The sequence below is a fragment of the Diaporthe citri genome, assembly GCF_014595645.1.
Source record: "Diaporthe citri strain NFHF-8-4 chromosome Unknown scaffold_1, whole genome shotgun sequence".
In the NCBI taxonomy this organism is placed as follows: Eukaryota; Fungi; Ascomycota; class Sordariomycetes; order Diaporthales; family Diaporthaceae; genus Diaporthe; species Diaporthe citri.
In genome coordinates this window covers 11,250,792-11,274,100 of record NW_025064846.1, presented here as the reverse complement: position 1 = coordinate 11,274,100, position 23,309 = coordinate 11,250,792, and the positions used below count along the sequence as shown (strand labels likewise).

Sequence of the window (23,309 nt, the reverse complement as noted above, 5' to 3'; positions counted from 1 at the left end):
GAGTTACGTACAAAGGGAACGAAACTCTAATAAGTAAGCGAGCGCGCAGGCGGGCAGGCAGGCCCGGCCAAACTATGGATACTTACCCATCGCGACAACTAGGCGAGAGATGATGCGTCACAAATACCCTACACGGGTCCCGATTTTCTGCCAACACAGCCTGATGACAGCTGACAAGTGGATATGTTCTAGTCCTCGAACGATAATCTTGCCGTGGGGAAGCTGTCCTTTGAGAGGGAAGGCAACTTCAAGGGTGACTGGTCAACCAGAGAGCATGAGCATACTTGTGCGATGTTATGACCTCACCCATGTTCTTCAACAGGGAAGGCTGAGGCTATTTCCATAACTCCACCACGGTTCTCCTTTTTGTCACCCCTTAATAGCCGTCCTTCCTTAAGAGATCACTGAGGAAGTTCCCCGTTCATCTATTGCGAGGCTCTTCATGGCCCGGCCCGATTGCCACTCAGCCTGTCATTCGGAATCCCACGCGCAGATCAAATAGATTACGGACTGTAATCACGAGTAACACTCAGCGACAGGGTTGTTCTTTTCAGACAAGAGAGAAACCAGTCATCATGATGGCCCAACAGTACCGGAGTGGATGCACGACCCGGTGCTGTCTGCCGAGCCCGCCGAGCAATTTCTCATTCTCTCTCGTCCAAGCAAGCACATGTTCCTGCAGTCGTAACGAAGTTAAATTCCGGCGCAATGGTAATGAAGTACCGGCATACTTACTCAGTATGAGATATCCCAAGAAAGATCGAATGGTACCCGGGCGCTGTTGAAAGCGTCCTGTTTGCTTATTTCCACAGAGCTGACGATCATTAGAGAAATTGCGCACAATTCTAGTGACTGGCCAGCCTAGCCTACATAAGTTGGAACACTTCTTCCTGCCACCTTTACTTGACTATATGTAAGAAAGGTGTACAACCCAGCCATATCTTAAGCACTTCCCGGGACACCAGTACTCAGACTGGTACGCGATGGACGTGAATGGCTTGGGATGTTGAAGCGCTTCCGAGGTACCTTTTGAAATCAACCGTCTCCATAAGCTGAGGTCCTCTCAAATTCAAGCTGCTGTGCTATCAAAAGCTCGCGGAATGACGGCATTGGAGCTAATCCCATTCCAACTACACTCAACTAGCTGCTCTTTCATTCGAGGTGCCCCCCACCCCATAACACAAGCTCACATTATCTAGGCGACACGTGGAAAAGGATACAACGCTTCACTCTGAGTTGGGAGCCGACTTTATAGCATACTTACAGCCTGTCTCTAACTGTGAAACGTACTTGAGTAATTTACTATATAGGAAGGGCTGATGTAACCATATGTCAGTAAGGCTTTGATCAAATCAGATACCAGCTATATTTCTGAGGGTGTTTTCAATTCGGTCTCAATTCTACAGTGTGTGTCTTGTATCCCTAATGATCTGAGAGACGCCACTAACACTGTCAATAGGTGTAATTCTGAAGTCCTAACTAACTCAACGTCTCTCTCTCTATGACTAAGGCACCCTTACAAAGCTTTTCATGTTCACTTCTTCCTGCGCCTTTCCCTGACCCGGCAGTCAATCTGCATGGACCTCAACGATTTTACTCGAGGAATACACTATTTGTGACCGATTCATTAAGCCTCTTATCAACCAAGGAATGATCTCAGAGGGTAGCTCACCTGTCTGTGCAGAGATACAAATTTGTAGGGACTCCACCAGCATTTGTTAAGCAGATACCACAGCTTTCTCACGTCGAATCCTCCTGGAAGGTTGCTTTAAATGATCTCGCTTCCGTGTAAATTTGTAGCAAAATGCAAACAGTTTGAACAGTACGCACCTGTTACCTGTCGTATGTGTTGGGATAAGATACAGGGTTCACCAATATCAGCGAAGCAAAAGGCACCCCTCGCAGGGCTCTAACAAGTCTTCGCTACGCTTTACCAAAATGTTTGCCGGCAGAGATTTATTCATCAATACGCTGAGATAGGTAAGTGTTGGTCTCCGACTTAAGCTCCGCTATCACAACTCAGCAATAACCATTCGCAGGGATTTTGCATAAGACGTGGTCGGATCAATATGAGGGGGCTGAAGAGGATCGACAGCAGTAAGTGTACAGATGTAGTGACACTGCTTGAGTGACGTACACTCACTTGAGTACAAGGATTACACTCTTTTATATAGATTTTCTTTCATGTTGATCGATTGGATCTGCTTATTTGCGAGCGCTTCATGTTGAACAAGCATCAAACCACCAGCGTCTTTACGACTGACAGGAAAATTGCAGCTTGCAGTCAGACTTTGAGATCCCAAATATGGCAGTTCATGGCCTTCAAAGTGATACGGAAGCATGGATGTTAGAGGAGAAAGGCTCACATAGAATCCATCTTAGTTTTGGTAAGAGCGTTGTTGAGGGGGCTTCTTCTGTGATATGCTGGATGGCATACATGTGCTCTTGGCAATGTCGTTCGTGGTTGGCATGGACAACAATGAGATGTCACGTACAAAAATGGAAGGCGGGAATATTACGCAGGCCAGCGGCTATATCTTATACGAGGTGATCTGTTATGCGCGACAGCGGGAGCGTTTCTCAATTTGGCAGCTCAATGAGTAACCCTTTCCCCAAGACCTCAACGTCGCCATCGCGGTGGAGATTGGCGACCCCAGTTTGGTTCGCCAAGCACCTAGGGCCTCGTGTTCACGACGAACACCACATGATATCGCTCCTGGCACTGCATGCTCCCTTCAGTCCCGGCGCTAGACTTGATGAAATTCCATATATAAACATGGAGCGTACATGTATTTGAGACCTACCAGTGGTTCCCGATGGCTGTCTCACCTCTACTTGACCAGGTCACCTAGGCGCGCGTACGATCGTTTGTTTCAACTCGGCGAGACAGGCCAATCAAGACACAATGTTCAAGCGTGCTGCTGCTGCTTCGGTAGCGTTGCTCTCTCTGGTAACACCACCTGCGCTCGCTCTGAATTGTCTCAACGATGATCTTGCTGTGGTGGAACCGTTGAGCACTGCACTCCCAGTGTACACGAAGCGACAGGAGGCGGCCACCGCGGTCGACGTATACTTCCATGTCACCAGCACAGAAGCAAACAAGGACAGGATCACGGACGATATTGTGGATGCCCAGGTGAGAGGGCCCACTGAGGAGTGGTTCAGCAGCTAACAAGGAGGCCAGTTCGGTGTCCTGCGTTCCACATTCCTCGAGTACGGCTTCAATCTGACACTTGTCAACGTTTCGCGCATCGTCGATGAGGTGGCTGGTAAGGGCTTCTACGCAGACGACGGTATCGAGATCGTCGACTTCGACGCGTACCTGGCTTTCCGGACTGAGACGAGACGAGGGGGCTACGACGCTCTCAACGTCTACTTCTTCTCGGACCTCAATGATGGCATTGGTGGATACTGCAGTACGCCTACCGTCGTTGAGGAAGGCACCCAATTCTTCTACCAGGACGGGTGCTGGGTGAACGGGGACTCGATGCCCGGGCTGAGCCGCAATGAGACGACACCTCCCAATAAAGGACATGCTGCCATCCACGAGGTCGGACACTGGTTTGGCCTGCTGCATACCTTCCACGGAAGGCTCTGTGAGACCATCAACGATCAAGTTGCCGACACGCCCGCACAGTCAGGCGGAAGTTCTGGATGTCCCGTTGGCAGAGACTCTTGCCCGGATTTGCCAGGCCTGGACCCAATCCACAATTTTATGGACTACTCAGATGATACTTGGTGAGTTCCTTAAACCCAAACTTTGACACATGTGAGAATTCGCGTGGTTCGGTGGCTAACAGTGTCCTTGCTATAGCACTACGGAGTTCACACCAGGGCAAATGGAGAGGATGCATCAGCAATTCGATGTCTTTAGAAGGTGGGAAGGCTAGAAACTGGCAACTCAGAGAAGAATTCAGACTCCGATCTGCGTCCTGTTCATGTCTCGTTCAACTTGTTAAGTCCTTTATTTGGGTTTGAGCGAAACCGTTTTGTTGATCCCAATCAACTGATCAGGTACGCTCCTGTGAAAGATGTCGAGTGAGTTGACAGATCCAGTGTGAGTCCGGTGTGGTGATGTCTCGCCAATTTTGGAAACATTCCACAGTGAGGAGGCTGGAATAAATGGCAATCTGAAGTTACGGCAGGCAGGTTGTCTGGTAGGCAGAGGAAGATAGCAACAAATAATCTCTGGCTGGATGAGGACAGCATGCGCCTGCCACTAAGGAGCTCTAAATTCGTAAAATATGGCTGTTCAAGCCCCCCTTTGCCATCTGAATCACAATAGCCACGTTCTCAATTTGTTGCAACCGCATAGTGGCAGTACTCTCACAGCTGTCCTTGAAACAGCCATCCGAGTTCGTAGCGAGTTTCCTCGACGCCAGGGTAGAAACCCTTCTCATGCCTAGGACAAGAATTGGAAAAGAGAGTTGTATCAGCTTATTAAGTTGTTGATCCTTTTGAGTCCCCCCCCCCCCCCAAAAAAAAAAAAAAACTTTTGACACATGTTGCGCACCACGTATCCTACTAAGCTACAGGACCCTGTGACCCGTCCTCAGAACCTTCAGGTTCATAGCCTTCAAAATAGGGATACTTCGTGTCCCGCGTTATGATCAGGATCAAAGCCATCATGACTCTGTCCATAAATGGCGACCTTTCGTCCGCCAGGAACTGGCGGATGGTGAGGTCGCGAGGGTTCTGGATAACCGGCCAGTGCCTTGGTTCAACATTCAACGGCGTCAACATGGGCCCCTCCATGATCTGGTTAAAGCGGTCCTGAGCAGTCGCCGCGACACCTGTAGTGGAAAATCCAGCAGTGGCAGGCTCCGGCTCGGGATAGTCCTCCCGGGTCGACGTGTTGTCAGCGCCAGCTGCGAGCAGGGCGAAGACGATGTGCAGGCTGTTCATGTGGAGCAGCGAGGGCTTGATCAGGACCGTCGCCTCCTCCAGGGGTGAAACATCGTCCGTCCTTTCGTTGACGTCCTCGCCTAGGACTATCAGAAGCTGCACTATGTCCGCCTTGCCCTCCATGACGGCGGCCCCTAGCACAGGACCCACGCCGACCCCGCGCAGCCAGTACATGATCTGCTCCACGCCATGCTCTTCCGAGCGATGCTGGGCCGCGTAGCTGGGATAAGTCGCCAGGTAGGCGTCGACCACGTGCCGGACGAGGCCCCGGTGGTTTGTCCGGAAGTCGACCTCGTTCCCCACTCGCACCACGACCCATTCCAGCAGGGACAGCCCGTTCCTGCCGGAGGCGCTCCTCCGGCCTATGGCCTCGAGCATGAACGCGTTGACGTTCCCCAGGAGAAACTGCTGCGGCGAAGCCGCGACCAGGTTGAACACCCCTCCGGCGTCGAGGTTCCTGACTATGTCTATGGCCAACTCGGCGGGCATGTCGGCCAATGACACGGGCTTCGGTGCCTCCGGGTCTTCTAGGTCCTCCTCTGCGTCCGCTCCATCATCTACCCTCTTGCGCTTTCTGCCCTTTCGAACACCGGAGGGAGGCTCGTTGGGATCATCGTCGCTCGAGGAGTCGCTAGAGGAGTCGTCTTCTTCGGGCCAACCGTCTTCAGGCTCACCACTCTCAGACTCATCATCGTCGGGCCCCTCCTCGTCCTCGTCGGAGTCCTCTTCGGAGTCCCAGTCGGAGCTGTCGGAATTTTCTGGGTCATGAGGGCCTCTGATATCATTGTATATCCTGAGTCCATTGGCACGAAGCCGAAGGTAGAGCTCATACTTGAGGCCGCCTGCGGGAATCTCTGCCTCCCGGAGCTGTTGTCGTATGCCGGCTGTGGTGGCGGCAATGAAAAAAGGGAGGTCCTCAGGGGGAACATTATTTTGGTTTCTCGCTTGTGAAGGCATGATTATCCGAGGTTTGTATTGTTAATACGGGTGGTTATCTTCGGATTCTCGGAAAATGATTCAAATCAGGGGATATCCTCATGATTGGGCATGGTGGTTGAAATTATTGGTTGGTGAGTTGGTCTCGTCAAGAACGCGAAAATTTCCTAGACTGCTGCTATTCGCATCACAAAGCTTTGTTTTGCAATGCTCGCTGTTAAATGAGCCGCGAGTGCCCATGTGCGAGGGCTGACCCGTTTTATTGTCTTCGATCAGTCGGCATCTTTGTTTGAGCCAATTCGGAAATACCAACGCTTCTTTGTCTACGAGCCAACTTCGTGTGAGACAGCTCACAAGATCGAAATTGTCCGCATTCGGCGCCGTGTTAAAATTGTTTTGCGTTCTATCAAATATCGCCCCTCAATTCTTAACCATTCTACCTACCTCTCTGCCTCGTTCCTCCCATAAGTTCCAGTACAGTATGTTATGCGTATATTCATTGCTATCTATCTAGGTACTCTGCCCTGTCTGTGCACATCTTCCGTTCCTGGCAGCCCTGAAGCCGCATTTCCCTCGGCCAAGTGCCAGACCAGGAGTATTTAAGAAATAGATACGTATTGCACCAAGTCTGCTCTCGATGCCGGAGCCCGGTGACCCTTTGAAGAGCACACACAATATGACACAACGCCAGCTACTCCCCAGACTACTGATTCGTCGAGAGACCAATGCAAGGCTTGAAAACCTAGTCATCTACAGACCAATGCCAATTCCAGTATCCTGTGATGGTAACGCCAGTGTATATCCCCCTTTCCGTCATCAACGCCGTTGAAATAAATTTGATGTGCGGGTGTTTCCCCAGGCCTCTACGCAGCACACAGGCTAAAAGTTTAGAAATGATGCGCACCATTCACGCCGTTCGTGAGCTTGGCGGACCGCCCTAGTCCCTCCTTCAGGACCTTTTCGAGGAGTCCAGCACTGGCGGCAATGAAGCCAAGGTAAGGCTTCTGTATAATCCAGTCAGAAATGTCTCATAACTGTTGGGAATGAAGCTGATGTTTGAACTTACGCTTGGGTTGAGCACCTTAGACTGGTACTCGGCATGGAATTGTGTGCCTTCCAAGGGCGTTAGCGATTGCTGCAAAGTGAAGGAACCATGAGGACCGCTGCTCACCAACGAAGTAGGGGTGATCCTTGAGTTCGAAGATCTCCATGCGCTGGCCTGTCTCGTCCTTTCCGACGAAATGCAGACCAGCCGTCTCCAGGCGATGGATGTACGCGGGATTGACTTCGTACCGGTGACGGTGTCTCTCCTCAATTTCAAGGCCGCCACCATAGAGTGTACGAATCTTTGCCCAATCACTTCCATCCTGGAAGATCGTCTTCCTCGACCCAAGACGCATGGTGCCTCCCATGTTTTGCTTGTCGAGCTCGGGCATCGAAATGACGACACAGTCCTTCGCCATGGAGTGGAACTCTTCCGAGTTGGCCTCTGACATACCACAAATGTCGCGTGCGTACTGGATGGCAGCAGTTTGGAAGCCCAGACAAACCTATGTAACAGATCAGTCATACGTACACTAGGGGGGTGGTCTTCTGGGAACGTACTCCCAGGAACGGCGTGCCATTCTCCCTGGCAAATTTGGAGGCTAGCATCATGCCCTCTGTGCCACGGGTTCCGAAACCTCCTGGAACAATGATACCCGAGGCGGTGCGCACTGCGTGCCATGCTTCATTGCACTTCTCCTCGTCGGTTGACTTCGCCTTGGGCTCGAGGTGCTCAGCGTCGACCCAGATCAGGTTGAGCTTCCGTCGCAAGTGCATCGAAGAGTGCTCCAGGGACTTGACAACGGACAGGTAGGCGTCATGTGTCTCCACATACTTGCCTACCAGTGCGATATCGATAGTGGCTTCGTGATCTTGAGTGACCACAAACTTCCACGTGTCCCAAAGTTCGGAGCCGGTGGAAACGCTTGCGGGCGCAATGGTCAGAGCGTCCAGGTTGAGCCGGGTCCGGAGAAGGGGAATAATCTTCTGTTCCTCCAAGAGCAAAGGGACTTGGTAGACGGTGGGCATGTCCCGGACAACGAGAATCTGATCGAGCTCGACTTGGCAGTGCAGCGCCAGCTTTGCAACGGTGCTCTCTGCGAGGGGCTGTTCACACCGGCATGCGACCTTGATCTCTGTCAGCGACGGTGGGCCAACAGGAGCGATTGTTACATACAAGGTCAGGGATTAGGCCGTAGCTGCGAACAGACTTGACCGCGTGTTGAGTGGGCTTCGTCTTCTGCTCTCCGTGAATGGTGGGAACGTAGGAGACGTGGATATTCATGAAGTTCTTCGGTCCGGCTTCGTGGCGCAGCTGAGTCAGTGCCTCGACAAAAGGCATGCTCTCGATATCGCCGACTGTGCCTCCGAGCTCAATGATACACACGTCCGGATCCTCGCTCGATCCATCCACCGGGACCTTGGCGACGCGCTTGATCCAGTCCTTGATGGCATTTGTGACGTGGGGAACGCTACGAAGGTCAGCGAGACTGCGATGAGTGATGATGCGAAAGCAAGATGGGAAGCAGTTTGAGACCATCCACCCTGCAAGCGAATGTGAAGGTAGGTGATGCCGAGCACGTACATCTGAACAGTCTTTCCAAGGTAGTCGCCTCGGCGCTCCTTCTGGATAACCTAGATGAAGACCGTCAGATGACTGAGGAGCAGAGGTGCAGCTGAAGGTACGTACATGTTGGTAGATCTTTCCGGTGGTGATGTTGTTATCGCCGGCCAGGGTCAAGGCCAGGTATCTTTCGTAGTTCCCGAGATCCAAGTCGACTTCGGAACCTGCACAAGGACTCAATACGCAGCCAAGCAGGCGAGGGCGTTCTGGCACGGACCGGACTGCAGAACAAAGCATTCACCGTGCTCTGCGGGGGCCATTAGGCCCGCATCGACCGACACATAAGGGTCGATCTTGACGCAACTGACCCTCAACCCGAGTGTCTTGAGAAGCTGTTGAAGGTCCTATCAGAATCTCCTATGCTGGGATAGTTGAGCTCATAGCAAACGAACCAGACCGGTGGATGAGGCGATGATGCCCTTCCCCACGCCTGATGTCCCGGGTTAGCGATGCGCGGCCTCGGAAAGGGGGAACCCGCGCTGGCAAGGTGGGAGGGGTCGGACAGTACCAGAGATGACTCCGCCGGAAACGAGGACGTAACGCATCTTGAACGCCGCGATGCTGTGATGATAAGACCGACAGTATAAGTAGATGACAATTCGAGGTGTGGGAGAATGAACAATTCCTTTATGGTCGTCAAAAGGGCGATTGAAGATGATGGGCTGCGCAAAGATTTTTCCAAACGCGGTCGCGTCCCTCCAAAAAAATATCCCAGGAGAGGTCGCGGGGTCCTTTTTAGGTCTCTTATCGATAAGAATGACTCGGAGGAACAAAGACAGTGTACCTTCCCTGCCGCTGCGAATCACAAACACGGTCCCGAAGAAGCTAGCATGTGCCACCCAGCACCGCGGTCGTTCTAGGCACCGCAGGTATATCTGGATGGCAATATTGAACGCCAGCTGATCGGCAATCTCATTTCACTAAACTGGTTGAATAACAAAACACCAAATCGTTCCTGCCGTCTGTTCCAACCCCTGTGCGATGAGCCGGGCTCTTTGTAGGCTAGCTAACCTACCCGGAATGACGCACAGTGAGATAACCTGCCATAGATAACCTGAACGGATAATCTGCAACGGGACCTTTTCCAGTAGGATAATCTCACATGGAATATCAAATTGTGGGATAGCCCTATATGATAACCTTCTGCAGGGTAATTTCTAGTGGGACAATTTGCTTTAGGAGAAACACTGATAGGATAACTTTTGAACTTACCTAATGAGACCTGTTTATCATGGGGTTGACGTTATTGCCTAACAGTCCCTATTTAACGAATGGTACACTACCACAGAGAGGTAGAAGATTAGTAAATAGGAGGTAGGAGGTTTGAGGAAAGAGGAGGTATCCCAGACGAGGTACCCTAGAGATACTGCCTGGAGACCATTTGCTGGGTCTGGAAATCCCACCCAACATATTCCACCCTTAATTTGCCAGCCTTGGGCGGGCTGCTCGCAATGACCATTTCGCTACCTGAGAAGTGAATCTGATAAATACGAAGATAGACCTAGGTGAAATCCTGAAGTCTACGTGATAACTACTTATGAAACATATACAAATGAACATTCACTTCTATTTCCGCCTCGGTAGGTACTCGGCAAGGAGAATGGCTAGCCCTAGAACGGTTTTGATTCTTGTTTCCCCTGACCATATCTTATTTCAATTTTCTTACATAGAATATTTGTGATCGTCTTCGACATAAAGCTCAGGTGGAAAATATGCCCCACCCTACTCTTGAACGACGCATTCCGATGTACCTTTACGAGCGAATGGTCTTCTCCGGAAAGATAAAAAGCCAAATGCATTGCTTGAACGTTCAAATATCGTTCTTTCCCATCGTTCAGTGTTTACGGAGAAAGGAAGACCTGCTGTCGTCTGGTCCTTCCATTTGTAGCAATGCCGTCGCTCACCTGAACCCCTACCACAAACACCAACCACATCACGATCAAGAAGTCCAATACCTGCTGGGAGATGCTTGGCGATGGACATTGTGCACGTGCAAACAACGAGCTTGGACCAGTTCAGAGACGTTAAAATTCATTACCCAAGCCTGAAACCCTCCAAGTACTAGCTATGTGTATATCCGCGGCAACAAGCTTTTAACCGAATCAAGTTTTGGTTCTATGAAGCGAGATGTGTGAACGTCGCGTTTTCGTCATCGCTTACTGCAGGCTCTCAATCACGATGGCGGAAGCACCGCCGCCGCCGTTGCAGATACCGGCGCAGCCGATCTTGGCCTTCTTCTCCTTGAGAACCGTCGTCAAGGTCGTGACGATACGGGCGCCGGAGCAGCCAAGTGGGTGGCCAATGGCGACGGAGCCGCCGAAAACGTTGACCGTCTCGGGGTCGAGGTTCAGCAGCTTGATGTTGGCCAGGGCAACAACGGAGAAGGCCTCGTTGATCTCGTAGAAGTCGATCTTGTCGGCGGTCAGGCCGGCGTGCTTGATGGCCTTGGGGATGGCCAGCGAAGGGGCGGTGGTGAACTTCTCGGGCGCGTTGGCGGCATCTCCCCAGCCGAGGATCTTGGCGATGGGCTTGATGCCCAGCTCCTTCAACTTGGCCTCGGAGACGAGGACCACGGCAGAGGCACCGTCGTTGATGGGGGAGGCATTAGCAGCGGTGACAGTGCCGGTGCCGGGGATGAAGACGGGCCTGGCGCTCTTGAGCCTGTCGATGTTCAGGTTCTTGACCTCGTCGTCACGGTCAACCTTGACGGCGGGCTTGCCGCGACCGCCGCTGACCTCAACGGGGGCGATCTCAGACTTGAAGACACCGGCCTCGGTGGCGGCCTGGGCCTTCTGGTAGGTCTTGATGGCGTACTCGTCCTGCTGCTCACGGGTGATGTCGTGGGTGGTGGCGCACAGCTCGCCCTGCATGCCCATGAGCTCCTGCTTGCCGTAGGCGTCCCTCAGACCGTCCTTCTGCACGCCGTCGATCAGGGTGCCGTCACCATACTTGACGCCCGTGCGCAGGTTGGGGAGGTAGTGAGGCGTGTTGGACATCGACTCAGTGCCTCCAGCCACGACAATGGACGCGTTGCCGGTCATGATGGTCTGGGCGCCCAGAATGATGGCCTTGAGCCCCGAGGCGCAGACCTTGTTCACCGTTGTGGCCACCACGGCGTCGCTGAGACCAGCGTTGATGGCACATTGACGGGCAGGAGCCTGGCCCAGGCTGAGGGCGTGTCAGTAAATCGAGCAGACCATAATAGAAGTGAGAGCTGCCTACCCAGCCGAGAGCACATTGCCAAAGAAGACTTCCTCAACGTCCTCGGGCTTGATCTCAGGAACTCGCTCAACAGCAGCTGTGCAACTTAGTCAGCAAGTCCCAGCCGCTGGAGGGGAGAAAGATTGAAGCAGATTTAGGCCACGTACCCTTAATAGCGTGAGAGCCGAGCTGAGTAGCCGTGAGGCTGGAGAGAGACCTATGGGCACACGCAGGCTCATGTCAGTTGAGGGCATCTCGGGGTATAGTTGCCGCTGTCCGGGGTTCAAGGACGGGTCGAGTTCAAGCTTACCCGAGGAAAGATCCCACCGGGGTTCGTGCCACGGAGGCAATGTAGACAGGAGGGAGGCTGGACATGATGAAGGACGTCTGAATGTGATGTGGATTCTAGAACAAGCAAACAAGGACAAACAGCAATGCTTCTCGGCGGTAAACTGGAAATCTGGCGGAGCAAGTGAGGACGGACGGGGCTGGACAGAGGACAGGACAGAAAAGTCGGGAACAAGGTCGCCGTCAGCGCCTAGAGGTGTCTTTTTGTAGACGATTGGGGCTGATCGGACGTGGTTGAATGCCGTTCGATGTGGATTGCTGAGTGGGACCCAACAGAGTGCAGAACCATGCGAAGACTAATCGAATATCCCCACCCACTGCCGAGTTCGGGAACGTGCTTCAGGCTGCGGTTGAGTCGGTTGAGTCGTTTGTTGCTGCTGGCTGCTCGGAGTTACTCGCTCGGGTCTCAAGCTCCCAAGACCCAGCACCCAAACTTTTGGCCTGCCCAGGCCTGCCAGGCCGTCCCGCCAGGGGTCCAGTGCCTTGCATGTGCCGCCCGGCCACTCAGAGCAGGCCCTCAAATTTCAAGTGGGGCACCACCTTTGCCTTGGACGTCAGCCTCGCCGAAATTTGAGATGGGAGCTGCAGTCCAGCAGTAGGGTAGCTCTCCCTCCCAGCGCGCGACCAACTGAGAGCCCATCTTCCATCCCCCCGCCTCCTACTTTCCCACTACACAGACCGCAGCCGCCATGGATGACCTCTACGATGAGTATGTTAATGCCCGCGTCTTCACGCGACACTCGGTTCGTAACTGACAATTGATTTCTCTCCAGATTCGGCAACTTTATTGGCGAGGAGGCCGACGCATCAGAGGACGAGTCCCAGCATGGCGTCGACGCGGGCAACTACGTCTACGACGACGAGTATGCCGAGGAAGACCAAGCGGCAGCCGGCCAGGAGCTGATGGAGGTAGATGGTACGTTGGCCCCCGGAGGCGTGATGCGAGCTCCAGCGCCGTGCTGACTTTCACTGTCGCAGATGGCCCATCGAACGCCGTTGTACTCCACGAAGATAAGCAATACTACCCGACGGCAGCGCAGGTATATGGAGAAGGCGTTGAGACGCTCGTGCAAGAGGAGGATGCGCAGCCCCTGATCGAGCCGATCATTGCGCCCGTGGAGCAGAAGAAGTTCACCGTGGAGGAAGCCGACCTGCCGCCTGTGTTCTTCGACAGGAGCTTCATGACAGACCTGATGAACTTCCCCGAGCAGACGCGGAACGTGGCCCTCGCAGGGCACCTTCACCACGGCAAGACCGCGTTCATGGACATGCTAGTGCTCGAAACACACGACATCAACGACCGGTTGGAGAAGCGCACGGGCAAGAACCGCGACGAGCAGATGAGATACACCGACGTGCATGTTACCGAGAGGGACCGGGCCTTTCCGTGAAAGCGTCGCCTATGAGTCTTGTGCTGCAGAGCACTAAGGGCAAATCACACCTCGTCAACGTCATCGATACCCCCGGTCATGTCAACTTTGTGGACGAGGTTGCGGCATCATTACGACTGGTGGACGGTGTCTGTCTCGTGGTCGATATTGTGGAAGGAGTTCAGGTCAACACGGAGCAGATAATCAGGTATGCAGTCCTGGAAGATATACCCTTGACGCTCATCATCAACAAGATGGACCGGCTCATCCTAGAGCTCAAATTGCCGCCGAACGACGCATACTTCAAGCTAAGGCATGTTGTGGAGGAAGTCAACACCGTCATAGAGAACACAATACCCGGAAGGGGAGAAGAAAGGCGGCTAAGCCCTGAGAAGGGCAACGTCCTGTTCGCTTGTGCCGACATGGGTTGGTGCTTCACCCTACAGTCGTTCTCGAAGATGTATTCGGACAGTTTTGGTGGTGTCAACACGGAGGAATTTTCCCGGCGCCTGTGGGGTGACGTCTACTTCAACCCAAGGAAGCGGTCTTTCACCAGGAAAGCGGTTGAGGAGGGGGCAAAGAGGTCCTTCCTCACCTTCATCCTGGAGCCGATCTACAAGCTATATTCTCACACGATCAGCAAGAACCCAGAGGAGCTGAAAGCTACTCTGAGCCCACTCGGTATAGCGCTCAAGCCGTCACAGTACAAGACAGATGCCAAAGTCCTCCTCAAACTGGTATGCGAGCAGTTCTTTGGTCCATCTACAGCGTTCGTCGACATGATCGTGCAGCACATCCCCTCCCCGGCTGAGGCAGCTGAGAGGCATCTCGAACGGTACTACACTGGCCCACTGGACACGAAGATTGCGGAGTATATGAAAGTCTGTGACCAAAACGGCCCACTGGTTGTGTATGTGACGAAGCTGTTCAACTCGTCCGATGCCAAGAGCTTCTACTCGCTGGGACGTGTCATGAGTGGCATTGCTCGCCCAGGCGCGGAGGTTCGCGTTCTGGGAGAGGGTTATTCGCTAGATGACGAGGAAGATATGGCCATGGCACGGATTTCAGATGTTTGGATCGCAGAGACGAGATACAACATTCCTGTGGATGGCGTACCAGCAGGCAACTGGGTACTCCTCGGTGGGGTTGACAACTCCATTGTCAAATCTGCCACCATCGTCGACAAGCACTTCGAGGATGACGAAGATGCGTACATCTTCAAACCCGTCACTCATTTTACGGAGTCAGTTCTCAAGGTCGCAGTCGAGCCGATAAATCCTTCAGAGCTTCCTAAGATGCTTGACGGCATACGGAAAATCAACAAGAGCTATCCATTGATCAACACCAAAGTGGAGGAGTCTGGCGAGCATATCATTCTGGGCACAGGCGAGCTCTACATGGATTGCGTGCTACACGACTTGCGGCGCTTGTACGCGGATATGGAGATCAAGGTCTCTGATCCTGTCACTCGATTCTGCGAGACGGTCGTCGAACAATCACGGACGAAATGCTACGCCATTACACCAAACAAGAAGAACAAGATCACGATGGTGGCTGAGCCGTTGGAGGACGGCATCGCAAGGGACATCGAGCTGGGTGCCGTAAGCATCAAGGAGCCAATCCGCAAAATCGCCAAGTACTTCGAGGACAAGTACGAGTGGGACAGGTTGGCAGCCCGAAGCATCTGGGCCTTTGGGCCAGACGAACTGGGGCCCAACATCTTGCAAGATGATACTCTCCCTGGCGAGGTAAGTGCAATTGCCAAGTCCCCCTGTCCTGTGATGAGGGGTGAGCTGGGATGTCAGAGAGTCTGCACGTTGCCAGCCATCGCTTTGGCTTGACGAATCGCTAACTTAGATCTGCAACAGGTGGACAAGCGACTCCTGAACACGGTGAAAGAGCCAATCCGCCAGGGGTTCAGCTGGGCCACTCGAGAAGGTCCGCTCTGTGAAGAACGTGAGTGCATAAGTATTCCATTTTGACTCCTATCTATCTCTATTCCTGCTATCGCCTGCGTGGGTGGCATTGACACCTGCCGTCCTCACCCACTACCGTTATCACTGCCGGTCAAAAGCCGATCTGGGGTCCAGGCCGCCTTCCCAAATCAGTAATGGCTTTGAGAAGAGGTGCGGTGAGGTCTCATGCTGTCAGCGGTGGCCCGTCAGCTCACTCTCCCCATCCAGTTTGGGGGGGGGGGGGACACGGTACCCGCGGACCCATGTGAATGCAGCCACGACATTAAATCCCTTGCCAAGCCCATCGCGTCAGCTCTTTTACCCATCTTTTGTCGTGGCTGTCACATTCTTGCGCATTCTTGTGTAGCTAGCAGCACACATAGCTGCATGTATGATCTCTCACTAACACTACCTGCAGCCATCCGCAACACAAAATTCAAGATTACAGACATTTCACTGGCTGACGAGGCGATCTTCCGGGGAGGGGGGCAGGTGATCCCCACTTCCCGAAGAGCTTGCTACTCGTCGTTTCTCATGGCGTCCCCCCGCCTGATGGAGCCCATGTACTCGGTGTCGATGACAGGAAGCCAGGACGCGGTGTCGTCCCTGTACACGGTCCTGGCGAGGCGGCGGGGACACGTGCTCCAAGACGGGCCGATCGTGGGCACCCCGTTGTATCGTGTGAGCGGGCTGATACCCGTGATCGACTCGTTCGGCTTCGAGACCGATCTGCGAATCAACACCGAGGGCGCCATGCTGTCTTTGGTATTCGACAGATGGAGCATCGTGCCGGGCGACCCGCTCGACAGGGACATTGTCATCAGGCCCTTGCAGCCCGCCAGCGCGCAGGCGACGGCCCGCGATTTCGTACTCAAGACGCGCAGGAGGAAGGGCCTTAGTGAGGACGTTTCCGTTGCCAAATTCTTAGAGCCTGAGTTCTACCAAGATCTGGTCGACGGCGGTACCTTGGGGGATATCTAATGGAAAAGAACAGCCGGGGTGTTCCTGTTTGCGAACATTACTTCAAACAATCATTCGGCCCAGCCGCTGGGGGATTTTAAGATTCTCGGTTTCGTGTCACAAAATCAAGCCTGGAGTCGCATGGCAGTGGAGTTTCGGGTGAATGAATTCAGCAGGGTTTGGCCAACGCTCAAGATGATTTCTGGCCTGAGGGATGTGGCCTGTCACTAAAGACACTCACATTTGCACCCAAGCCCGCGCCTGACATATTGTGCGTGCAGTAGATACGGGCCAGCCGCTGGTGAAGGCAGAGAGGGGGGCCCCCTCCAAATGCTACCTACCTTTTGGCATCGACTGGACATGCGGCTCCAGTCACAGATGAATGTGACCCTGCGAATGCCCGCCAGCGGTTGCCACCGCGATTCAGATGAGACGGCGACACTATTTATGGTCGCCGGGCGCAGAAACAGTCGGTCCGTCTGCTGCCAAGTAGTCAGTCTATACAAGATGCAACGACAGTAGCAAGGTACACGTGCATACAGGCATATATACCTGCATACATATGTGTACGTACGCACACACAACCTACAAATATATACAACCAACATACAGATACACCGATCGGGGTTCAAGGTGGGAAAATCTCAGGGCCTTTTGTATACTAACCCAGGTACAAAGACGATCAGCAACGCCTCTTACCCCAACCAGGGACTGACGCACAGTAGGGCCGAGAGACTGGTGCACGAAGATCCAAGTCGCGGAAGCGCACCACTGGAAGCGCTCAGTCGAGGGATCAAGAGCTGGCCCGCTGCTATGGCGCCAGCGCCTAGCCGTTGATTGCTGCGGCGGCTTGCGCCCAGGGCTGCTTGGACAGGCAAGCATTCCCCTGGAGTCGGACATTTGAGAGGGTGCGGTGCGGTGGTAGCGCGCCCTAGGTACAGTACCTGGCTGGCTGGCTGGGTACGTACGTGCTGTAATCCGAGGAGGAGAGGAGAGAAAGTAGGGGGCAAGCCACACACGCCCCCCGTCCCCCCTTCTTCCCAACCACCCCGGTCCTCCTCCAAACCTCTCCACAACTCAGTCTCCCCCGCCTGCAATTTACACTGCCGAGTAAGCTGGACTGGCCCGGCCTTTCCATGATTTTATCGTTTTGGGATTCCTGCTCAAGAACTGCCACTCTGCTATTATCGAACCCTGAATAAACTAGCAGGCGTCGGAGTTCGTCTCACATCCGCGCTACCTAGGTACGTTGGGTTTACCTACCCACGACCCTACGCGCAGGGCTATTTGGGATTTACCTACCTGGCGAAAAATGCATGCAGGGCATTTGCCCAACGTAACCATCTGGATACACACGCACGACACGCTACCCACACACCACACGGCAGGTTACAAGGTTCTGGCCCAGGGTTCTGGCCCAGAGAAGCTTCTCTTAGTGTCGAGAAACCAGACCATCTTGAGGAAAGCTCGCGCTGGTGTCCCTGGTGGCTGGAATTCCTTCTGGAAAAACGTATTCGGAAAAGGCCGCGGCTTCTGGTTTGACCCTCTACGTACTCTTTTCTCCTTTGCGGGGAAAATAACAATCCCTCCAGCCGCCTCCACGGTGAAGCACCCCCCGCCCTGCTCCCCCCCCTTCCCCCAACAGCCTCCCCCAAGCCCGAATGGATTCGGTGAGAGAAAGAGAGAGAGGAGGACAGGAGTACGTAGCTACATACAATACCCCCGACGTGACATGCTTCCTGCCGAGGTAGAACCTTATTCTGGCGTGCGTGCAGAAAACCCGGGGCTGGCCTGCCTGACGGGGGCCCCGGGCAGGCCAACTAACTGCCAGGGCCCTTTGCCAGCTCTTGCCAGCTCTTGCCAGCCCCCCGGTTCTCCCCAGGCAGCCCGGGCTGAGGCAAATCTGCCAGCTTGTGTTATACCTGGGGACGTGTGTAACAAGGTAGTCCATGCAGTAATAAATCCACACACACACACACCGTCACACACCGTGAGATCCCGCATTGGGCCGCCCCCCGGAGCGGACGAGCAGGCGGGCGCTGGCCGCGGCCCTCGGGAAATATTCCTGCATTTGCGCGAACAGAGTATGTATCTATGTTTGTGTTTTGTTCCCACCTCGACCCCCCAGCCCAGTTAGGCCCCAGGGAACCAAAGCAATGCAATGCGGTGTGTGCATGTGTGTGCCGTCCATTGCTGCAACAGGGCGGCAGTTGCGATGCCCCCCCCCGCGCCGACCAGACCGAGAAAGGTATCCAGCTGTACGTTGCCCGTTTCAACAGGATATACCTCACACATAAAATCCTTGGGGTAGGGGGGCGGGTGACGGAATTTTGGGCGGGGGTGGGAAGGGGGTGTATTAGAAGGAGGAGGAAACTCTGGACGAAAGGAAGTATTTAGCTACATTGTCTACATACATGCTACCACAAGGTCCCTACCTACACGTCCCGCCAAGCAAAACCTTATCGAGCGTTCGCCGGGGTGGCTAAATTTTGTCCAGCAAAGACGAGAAGAAGATGGATGGATGTGCAGGAAAAGGAAGGCTGCTGGAAGGACCTGAGACACGCGAATCTTGGGGCCGATCCGCGGTAAGACTGTGGCCGAGAGAAGATCAGACCCTCGTCCCTTTTTTTGGTCGTGCGTTGTCGTCGGTAGGGCCGACGACGCACAGCAGGAAACAAGGTTGCCGGTTCCCTTTTGTGTTGATGCTGTGCTAGTATCGTCGCAGCATGGGATTGCGAGGGAAGGTGGGGCAGGGCAGGCACCCACATCAGACGAGGAAAGCATATCGAGCCCTTTGTTTTTTGTGTTTGAATTCTATGCTATTATTCTACTCTGTGGCCGCTATAAGGCTGGGACGGTTGACGGGCGTGCATGCGTGCATGCTGTCGTCGCATTTCTCTTCACTTACCATGTTTCCGTGCACACATATACGTAGCATTAGGTAGGAAAGGTGGGTTGGGTTGGGTGAAAAAAACAATCCCATCGGCTTTTGAGGCTCCCCAAGGGCGGGGCCCAGGTCAAGCAAGGTGAGCGAAGCGTGGGGAAAAAAGGGCGAAGGGGGCTCGGTACTTGACGGGGCTGGCAACACCAAGGCGTGTTAAAAGTCCACACACCGGACAGCGGATCGGGAAGGGGGGAGGGGGGCATGGGGACGTCGGTTGTTCGGGGGCCCTGGTGGCCCTGACCAGAAACCTGGAACAGCCCGCATGGCGCCGCGTTAGATCCAAGCACGTTAAAACGTATCCATCCACACACGCCTGCCCTTTGTTATTAACATAGACCAACCCACTACGAGGTGCGTTATACAGTTAGACCGCGGGACATGCCACGAGGGGTGCGTCCAGCCCAATACCCTAGCGTACCATACTACCGTGATGTTTGGTACGACGGGTGCGGTCTAAAGTACAACGGTGGCAGAGGCGGCCAGAGAGCTCTCTCCCCGTTGGCCCGCCCGCCTCGGCCGCTGAACTACCTTGGGTACCCAGCTGAACAATGAGTACATTGTGGACCAAAGCTAAGGGACCTCATAGACTTGTTGAGCACACCACCCTTAGAAAGCAGTTTAGCCTCTGGGCACGCTGGTAGCCGGTTTCTAGAAAACCGCTCAAAGTTCTCGAACATAGTACGGATGTAAAGTACATCAGATTTCCAGGGGGTTGGAAGGAGAGGTCGGCGGTGTGTGTGTGTGTGCGTGCCCCATGGGATGATACACCATGGCGCAGACCCCAACCCAGGTTTCGAAAGCTCCCACTCCTCGAAGCATTCCCATTCGGCAATCTGGGCAAGCTGGTGCTCAATGTGCATCACCCAAGCCCCGGTCCGACGCTGCAGACACGTCCAGCAGCCCCAAGCCGCCCAGACAGCGGATGCCTTCCATGGTCAAAAGCTTAAACTTGGCGGGTGATTCAAAATCCCGCCATCCGCGCCGGGGGATGCCCAGGACGCTGATCCTCGCAGCGCGTGGCAGGACACGTTCGAGGTCTCGCCGTAGCATTGATGCTCTGCTATTTCGTGGTGGTATAGTTTACGGTAGGGCACGCTCGCATTCCTTGGTTGCAGTCCCCTATTTCTTTGACGTGGCATCCTAAGCATCTGCAACGCTGCGCTGGGGGCATGGCTGTGCCTAGGGCCCGTCTATTGTGCTGCAGTGTAGAGACGTCGTCTCGCACGAATCGACGGGGAGAGTCGATGTTACTCAATCCGAGTCAATATCTTTGGCATAACCGCTCACGCACGTCTCCATCATGGTGTCGAGGGTTCGCTTGAGTGTGTCGTTCTCCAGGGCTGCAGCGACGCGCTCCTTGTCGGCGAGCTGCTTGTTCACCTGGTCGTCCTGCGCGTGGGAGCCGTCCTTCATACAGACGTCGACCCTGTAGTTTGGCGGCAGGCAGGCCTCGAGGCGAACACGCACGGCAAGACCAATGATGGTGGCCAGGCTGCAGTGGTTGACAGTGGGAGTCAGCTCGACCGTGACCGTGGTCACGGTGTCCAGGCTGGGCCCCACCCCCGGAGCGGGCAGCGGATCAAGGCGGATATCCGGAAGATTGACAACGGCGAGCTGCCCAAGAGTGAGGGGATGCTCCGGATCGGAAATCGTGGAAATCAGATCTGTGAGACGTCAGCTGTTCCACGTTCTGGAAGGCAGCTGTGAAACAAATGATTGCCCAATGCTCGCCGGCTTCACGTTCTAGAACGCGACCTCGACCCTGCCCGGCTCAGGGAGAAATGAAACCGAACTTTAACAGACGGCCAACGGCCCATGAAACCAGATGCTGGGCTGGCCGGGGATGGCAGCATCGGGCCCGGAACTGCAAGTGTGCAGCAACCGGAAAAGCCATGAAACGAAATCGGCAAGACTTGTTGGGCACACACAGCATGGCGTGGCGCACTGCAGCAGGGCACAGGGGTACATGGCGGGTATCTCGTTGAAAGAAAAGCGAGAGAGAGAGCTATGCGAACAGACACGTACCAAAGATCTCCTGCTCGTCGATGGGGTCCTCGGCGTCGGAGCTGTCCGACACGGACTTGCTCTCGAAGCCTTCAAAGGTCTCATGGAGGACCTTCTCCCAGTGGGGCGGCCTCGGCGAAAAGGTGGTGAGGTCGTCATCGGGCCGCCGATGGCTCTGCTTTTGCCTCCTCCGGGTGGGAAGCTCGGACAGGTTGAGGATGGTAGGGTTGGCGTTCTGGAGCTCTGCCATGGTGGTCGACGTTGAAACGTAGAGCTGTCAAAAAAGTGTAATTGTTTGTGTCTGTCTCTGTCTATGTCTCTGTGGGAGTGGAGCCGGGTTGGCGCCGCGGATGAGGCAGTCGTCGCAGGTTAAGTGAAGAAGGGACTGGCGAGTCCGAAAGCCCTGTCCTGAGCGGAAGTGCCGGACGCGCGATCACACGATGCCCAATGGTGATCCTTTTTTTGGATGCTGGTCAGGTCAAACAAGGGTTCGCCTTTAGGATTCAACGTGTGGCTGACGTCCAAAGGGGTTTGTAGAGTTTGTTGGTGAGGCAGAGCTTGATGTCGGTGGATTTTTCTGGATTGCCTCATGGGACTGGATGACTGACGGGGCTGATTTGATATGCTGGGCTGGGCTGGAGCTAGAAGAGGCGAGCGAGCGAGTGGGTGGCGCCCGGCGATCGGCTGTCCAGAATGTCGGAGCCCAGTTTAACAGAGCGACCGCAGACGAGACACCTGGATCTGCTAGTGTCCAGTGCCTTACATAATACACCCCGCATTGCATTATCATCATCACTATCGTTATCACTGTCACTGTCACCATCGATTCGGGCCTTCAAGACACACAACACACGCAACGCAGCAACCGGCACGCAGATCTACCTTTTTCACAAAAGCCTCGGCCATCCCCGCCTTTGTTACAGGCGCTGGACTCTTGACTCGTGCACGCTGAACTCTCAACTCAACGGGCCAGCGGGCACCAGGTCGAGGGCTCTCTTGCCTGACGTCGGAGCTTACCGAGCCGCCGAGCCTTCAGGGGCCGCGCCTTGCCCAGTTCAGCATGCGGCTATCGTCTTGAGACAGCGGCAGCAGCCCTTCACTTCTTCAGATTTCGCCGTTGTTCCTCGCCGCCCCCACACAACGCTCCTGCTGCGCCTTGTGGCCAGGGCACGCACCATCTCCTCGGTGAGAATTATCGGCATCATCGTCATCATCATCGACCTACCCTAAAACATTTCTCAATACTTGCACCCCGGCAAAATTGAGATGCCCCGTCGGCAGATGCTCGGCCCTCGTGAGTGAACTATTTCAGGAGCCTGAACCTGGGCTGGTGGCCATGGGCCCTGGAGCTCACGCCCCCCCCCCCCACTTGTACCCTCTCCCCCGAACCGAGTGAACATTGAAAAAGTACCGGTACAAAGATGGGTCCCCGCTGAAAAGCACGCACCAACGCACTCCTGTCCTGACGATCCGATTAAAGTTGATCACCCATGTAACGTTTTTGGAAAATGGGTCATGGCATCACACTGTCTGTCTGTGTACCTGCACGGCCCTGCTCGGCTCTGCTCTGCTCTGCTCTGTGCTGCAGTACACTGCATTGCACTTTCTGCACACGTGCCACGCCCTATCTGGCTACCACATCACCAGCAATGGCTCAGAACACTCTCTCAGCCACCAATTGAAGAATCGACACAACTAGAGAAGACCAGACGATGCGAGACGACCGTTGCTTGAACAGAGTTGTACTCGTGTGGTCAATATCAGACTTGATATTCGCAACGGGGGACCAATTCAGGATCCAGTCTCAATGCTGGCGAAGATGTTCACTGCGCAGTGCACTTACCAGTGTCACCAGCCAACCAACCCCCCCCCCCCTTTCCAAAAAATAAAAATAAAATAAATAAAAAAAAATTAAAGAGACAAAATAATCTCGCGTGAACAAGGCTGAACACCAACGTCACCCAAACGCCACCGGCGATACTGGGACGTGCTCCTTTCCGCAGCAATAGGTGTTGGTA

General features: G+C 54.2%; 6 protein-coding genes across 6 annotated transcripts; 2 read left to right on the top strand and 4 right to left on the bottom strand.

The window, feature by feature from the left end:
- Positions 1-2,905: 2,905 nt before the first annotated feature.
- INS49_002940 (uncharacterized protein) lies at positions 2,906-3,742 on the top strand (the record flags this gene model as incomplete). Its single annotated transcript, XM_043163740.1, has 2 exons — positions 2,906-3,136; positions 3,185-3,742. The coding sequence occupies 2 exons, from the start codon at positions 2,906-2,908 to the stop codon at positions 3,740-3,742; spliced, it is 789 nt and encodes a 262-aa protein (XP_043032246.1).
- Positions 3,743-4,524: 782 nt separating this feature from the next.
- On the bottom strand, positions 4,525-5,862 carry INS49_002939 (uncharacterized protein; the record flags this gene model as incomplete). The annotated part of the gene is made up of 1 exon (XM_043163739.1): positions 4,525-5,862. One exon carries the CDS (start codon positions 5,860-5,862, stop codon positions 4,525-4,527), a length of 1,338 nt encoding a protein of 445 aa, XP_043032245.1.
- An 866-nt stretch (positions 5,863-6,728) lies between these two features.
- Positions 6,729-9,054, bottom strand: INS49_002938 (uncharacterized protein; the record flags this gene model as incomplete). Its single annotated transcript, XM_043163738.1, has 10 exons — positions 6,729-6,845; positions 6,908-6,954; positions 7,013-7,391; positions 7,447-7,992; positions 8,063-8,357; positions 8,471-8,520; positions 8,576-8,673; positions 8,727-8,841; positions 8,902-8,939; positions 9,018-9,054. 10 exons carry the CDS (start codon positions 9,052-9,054, stop codon positions 6,729-6,731), a joined length of 1,722 nt encoding a protein of 573 aa, XP_043032244.1.
- A 1,611-nt stretch (positions 9,055-10,665) lies between these two features.
- INS49_002937 (uncharacterized protein) lies at positions 10,666-12,085 on the bottom strand (the record flags this gene model as incomplete). The annotated part of the gene is made up of 4 exons (XM_043163737.1): positions 10,666-11,677; positions 11,732-11,807; positions 11,878-11,927; positions 12,021-12,085. The coding sequence occupies 4 exons, from the start codon at positions 12,083-12,085 to the stop codon at positions 10,666-10,668; spliced, it is 1,203 nt and encodes a 400-aa protein (XP_043032243.1).
- A 662-nt stretch (positions 12,086-12,747) lies between these two features.
- On the top strand, positions 12,748-16,364 carry INS49_002936 (uncharacterized protein; the record flags this gene model as incomplete). The annotated part of the gene is made up of 6 exons (XM_043163736.1): positions 12,748-12,767; positions 12,832-12,974; positions 13,037-13,419; positions 13,479-15,176; positions 15,297-15,384; positions 15,802-16,364. 6 exons carry the CDS (start codon positions 12,748-12,750, stop codon positions 16,362-16,364), a joined length of 2,895 nt encoding a protein of 964 aa, XP_043032242.1.
- Positions 16,365-20,538: 4,174 nt separating this feature from the next.
- INS49_002935 (uncharacterized protein) lies at positions 20,539-21,541 on the bottom strand (the record flags this gene model as incomplete). The annotated part of the gene is made up of 2 exons (XM_043163735.1): positions 20,539-20,951; positions 21,313-21,541. 2 exons carry the CDS (start codon positions 21,539-21,541, stop codon positions 20,539-20,541), a joined length of 642 nt encoding a protein of 213 aa, XP_043032241.1.
- Between the last annotated feature and the right edge of the window lie 1,768 nt (positions 21,542-23,309).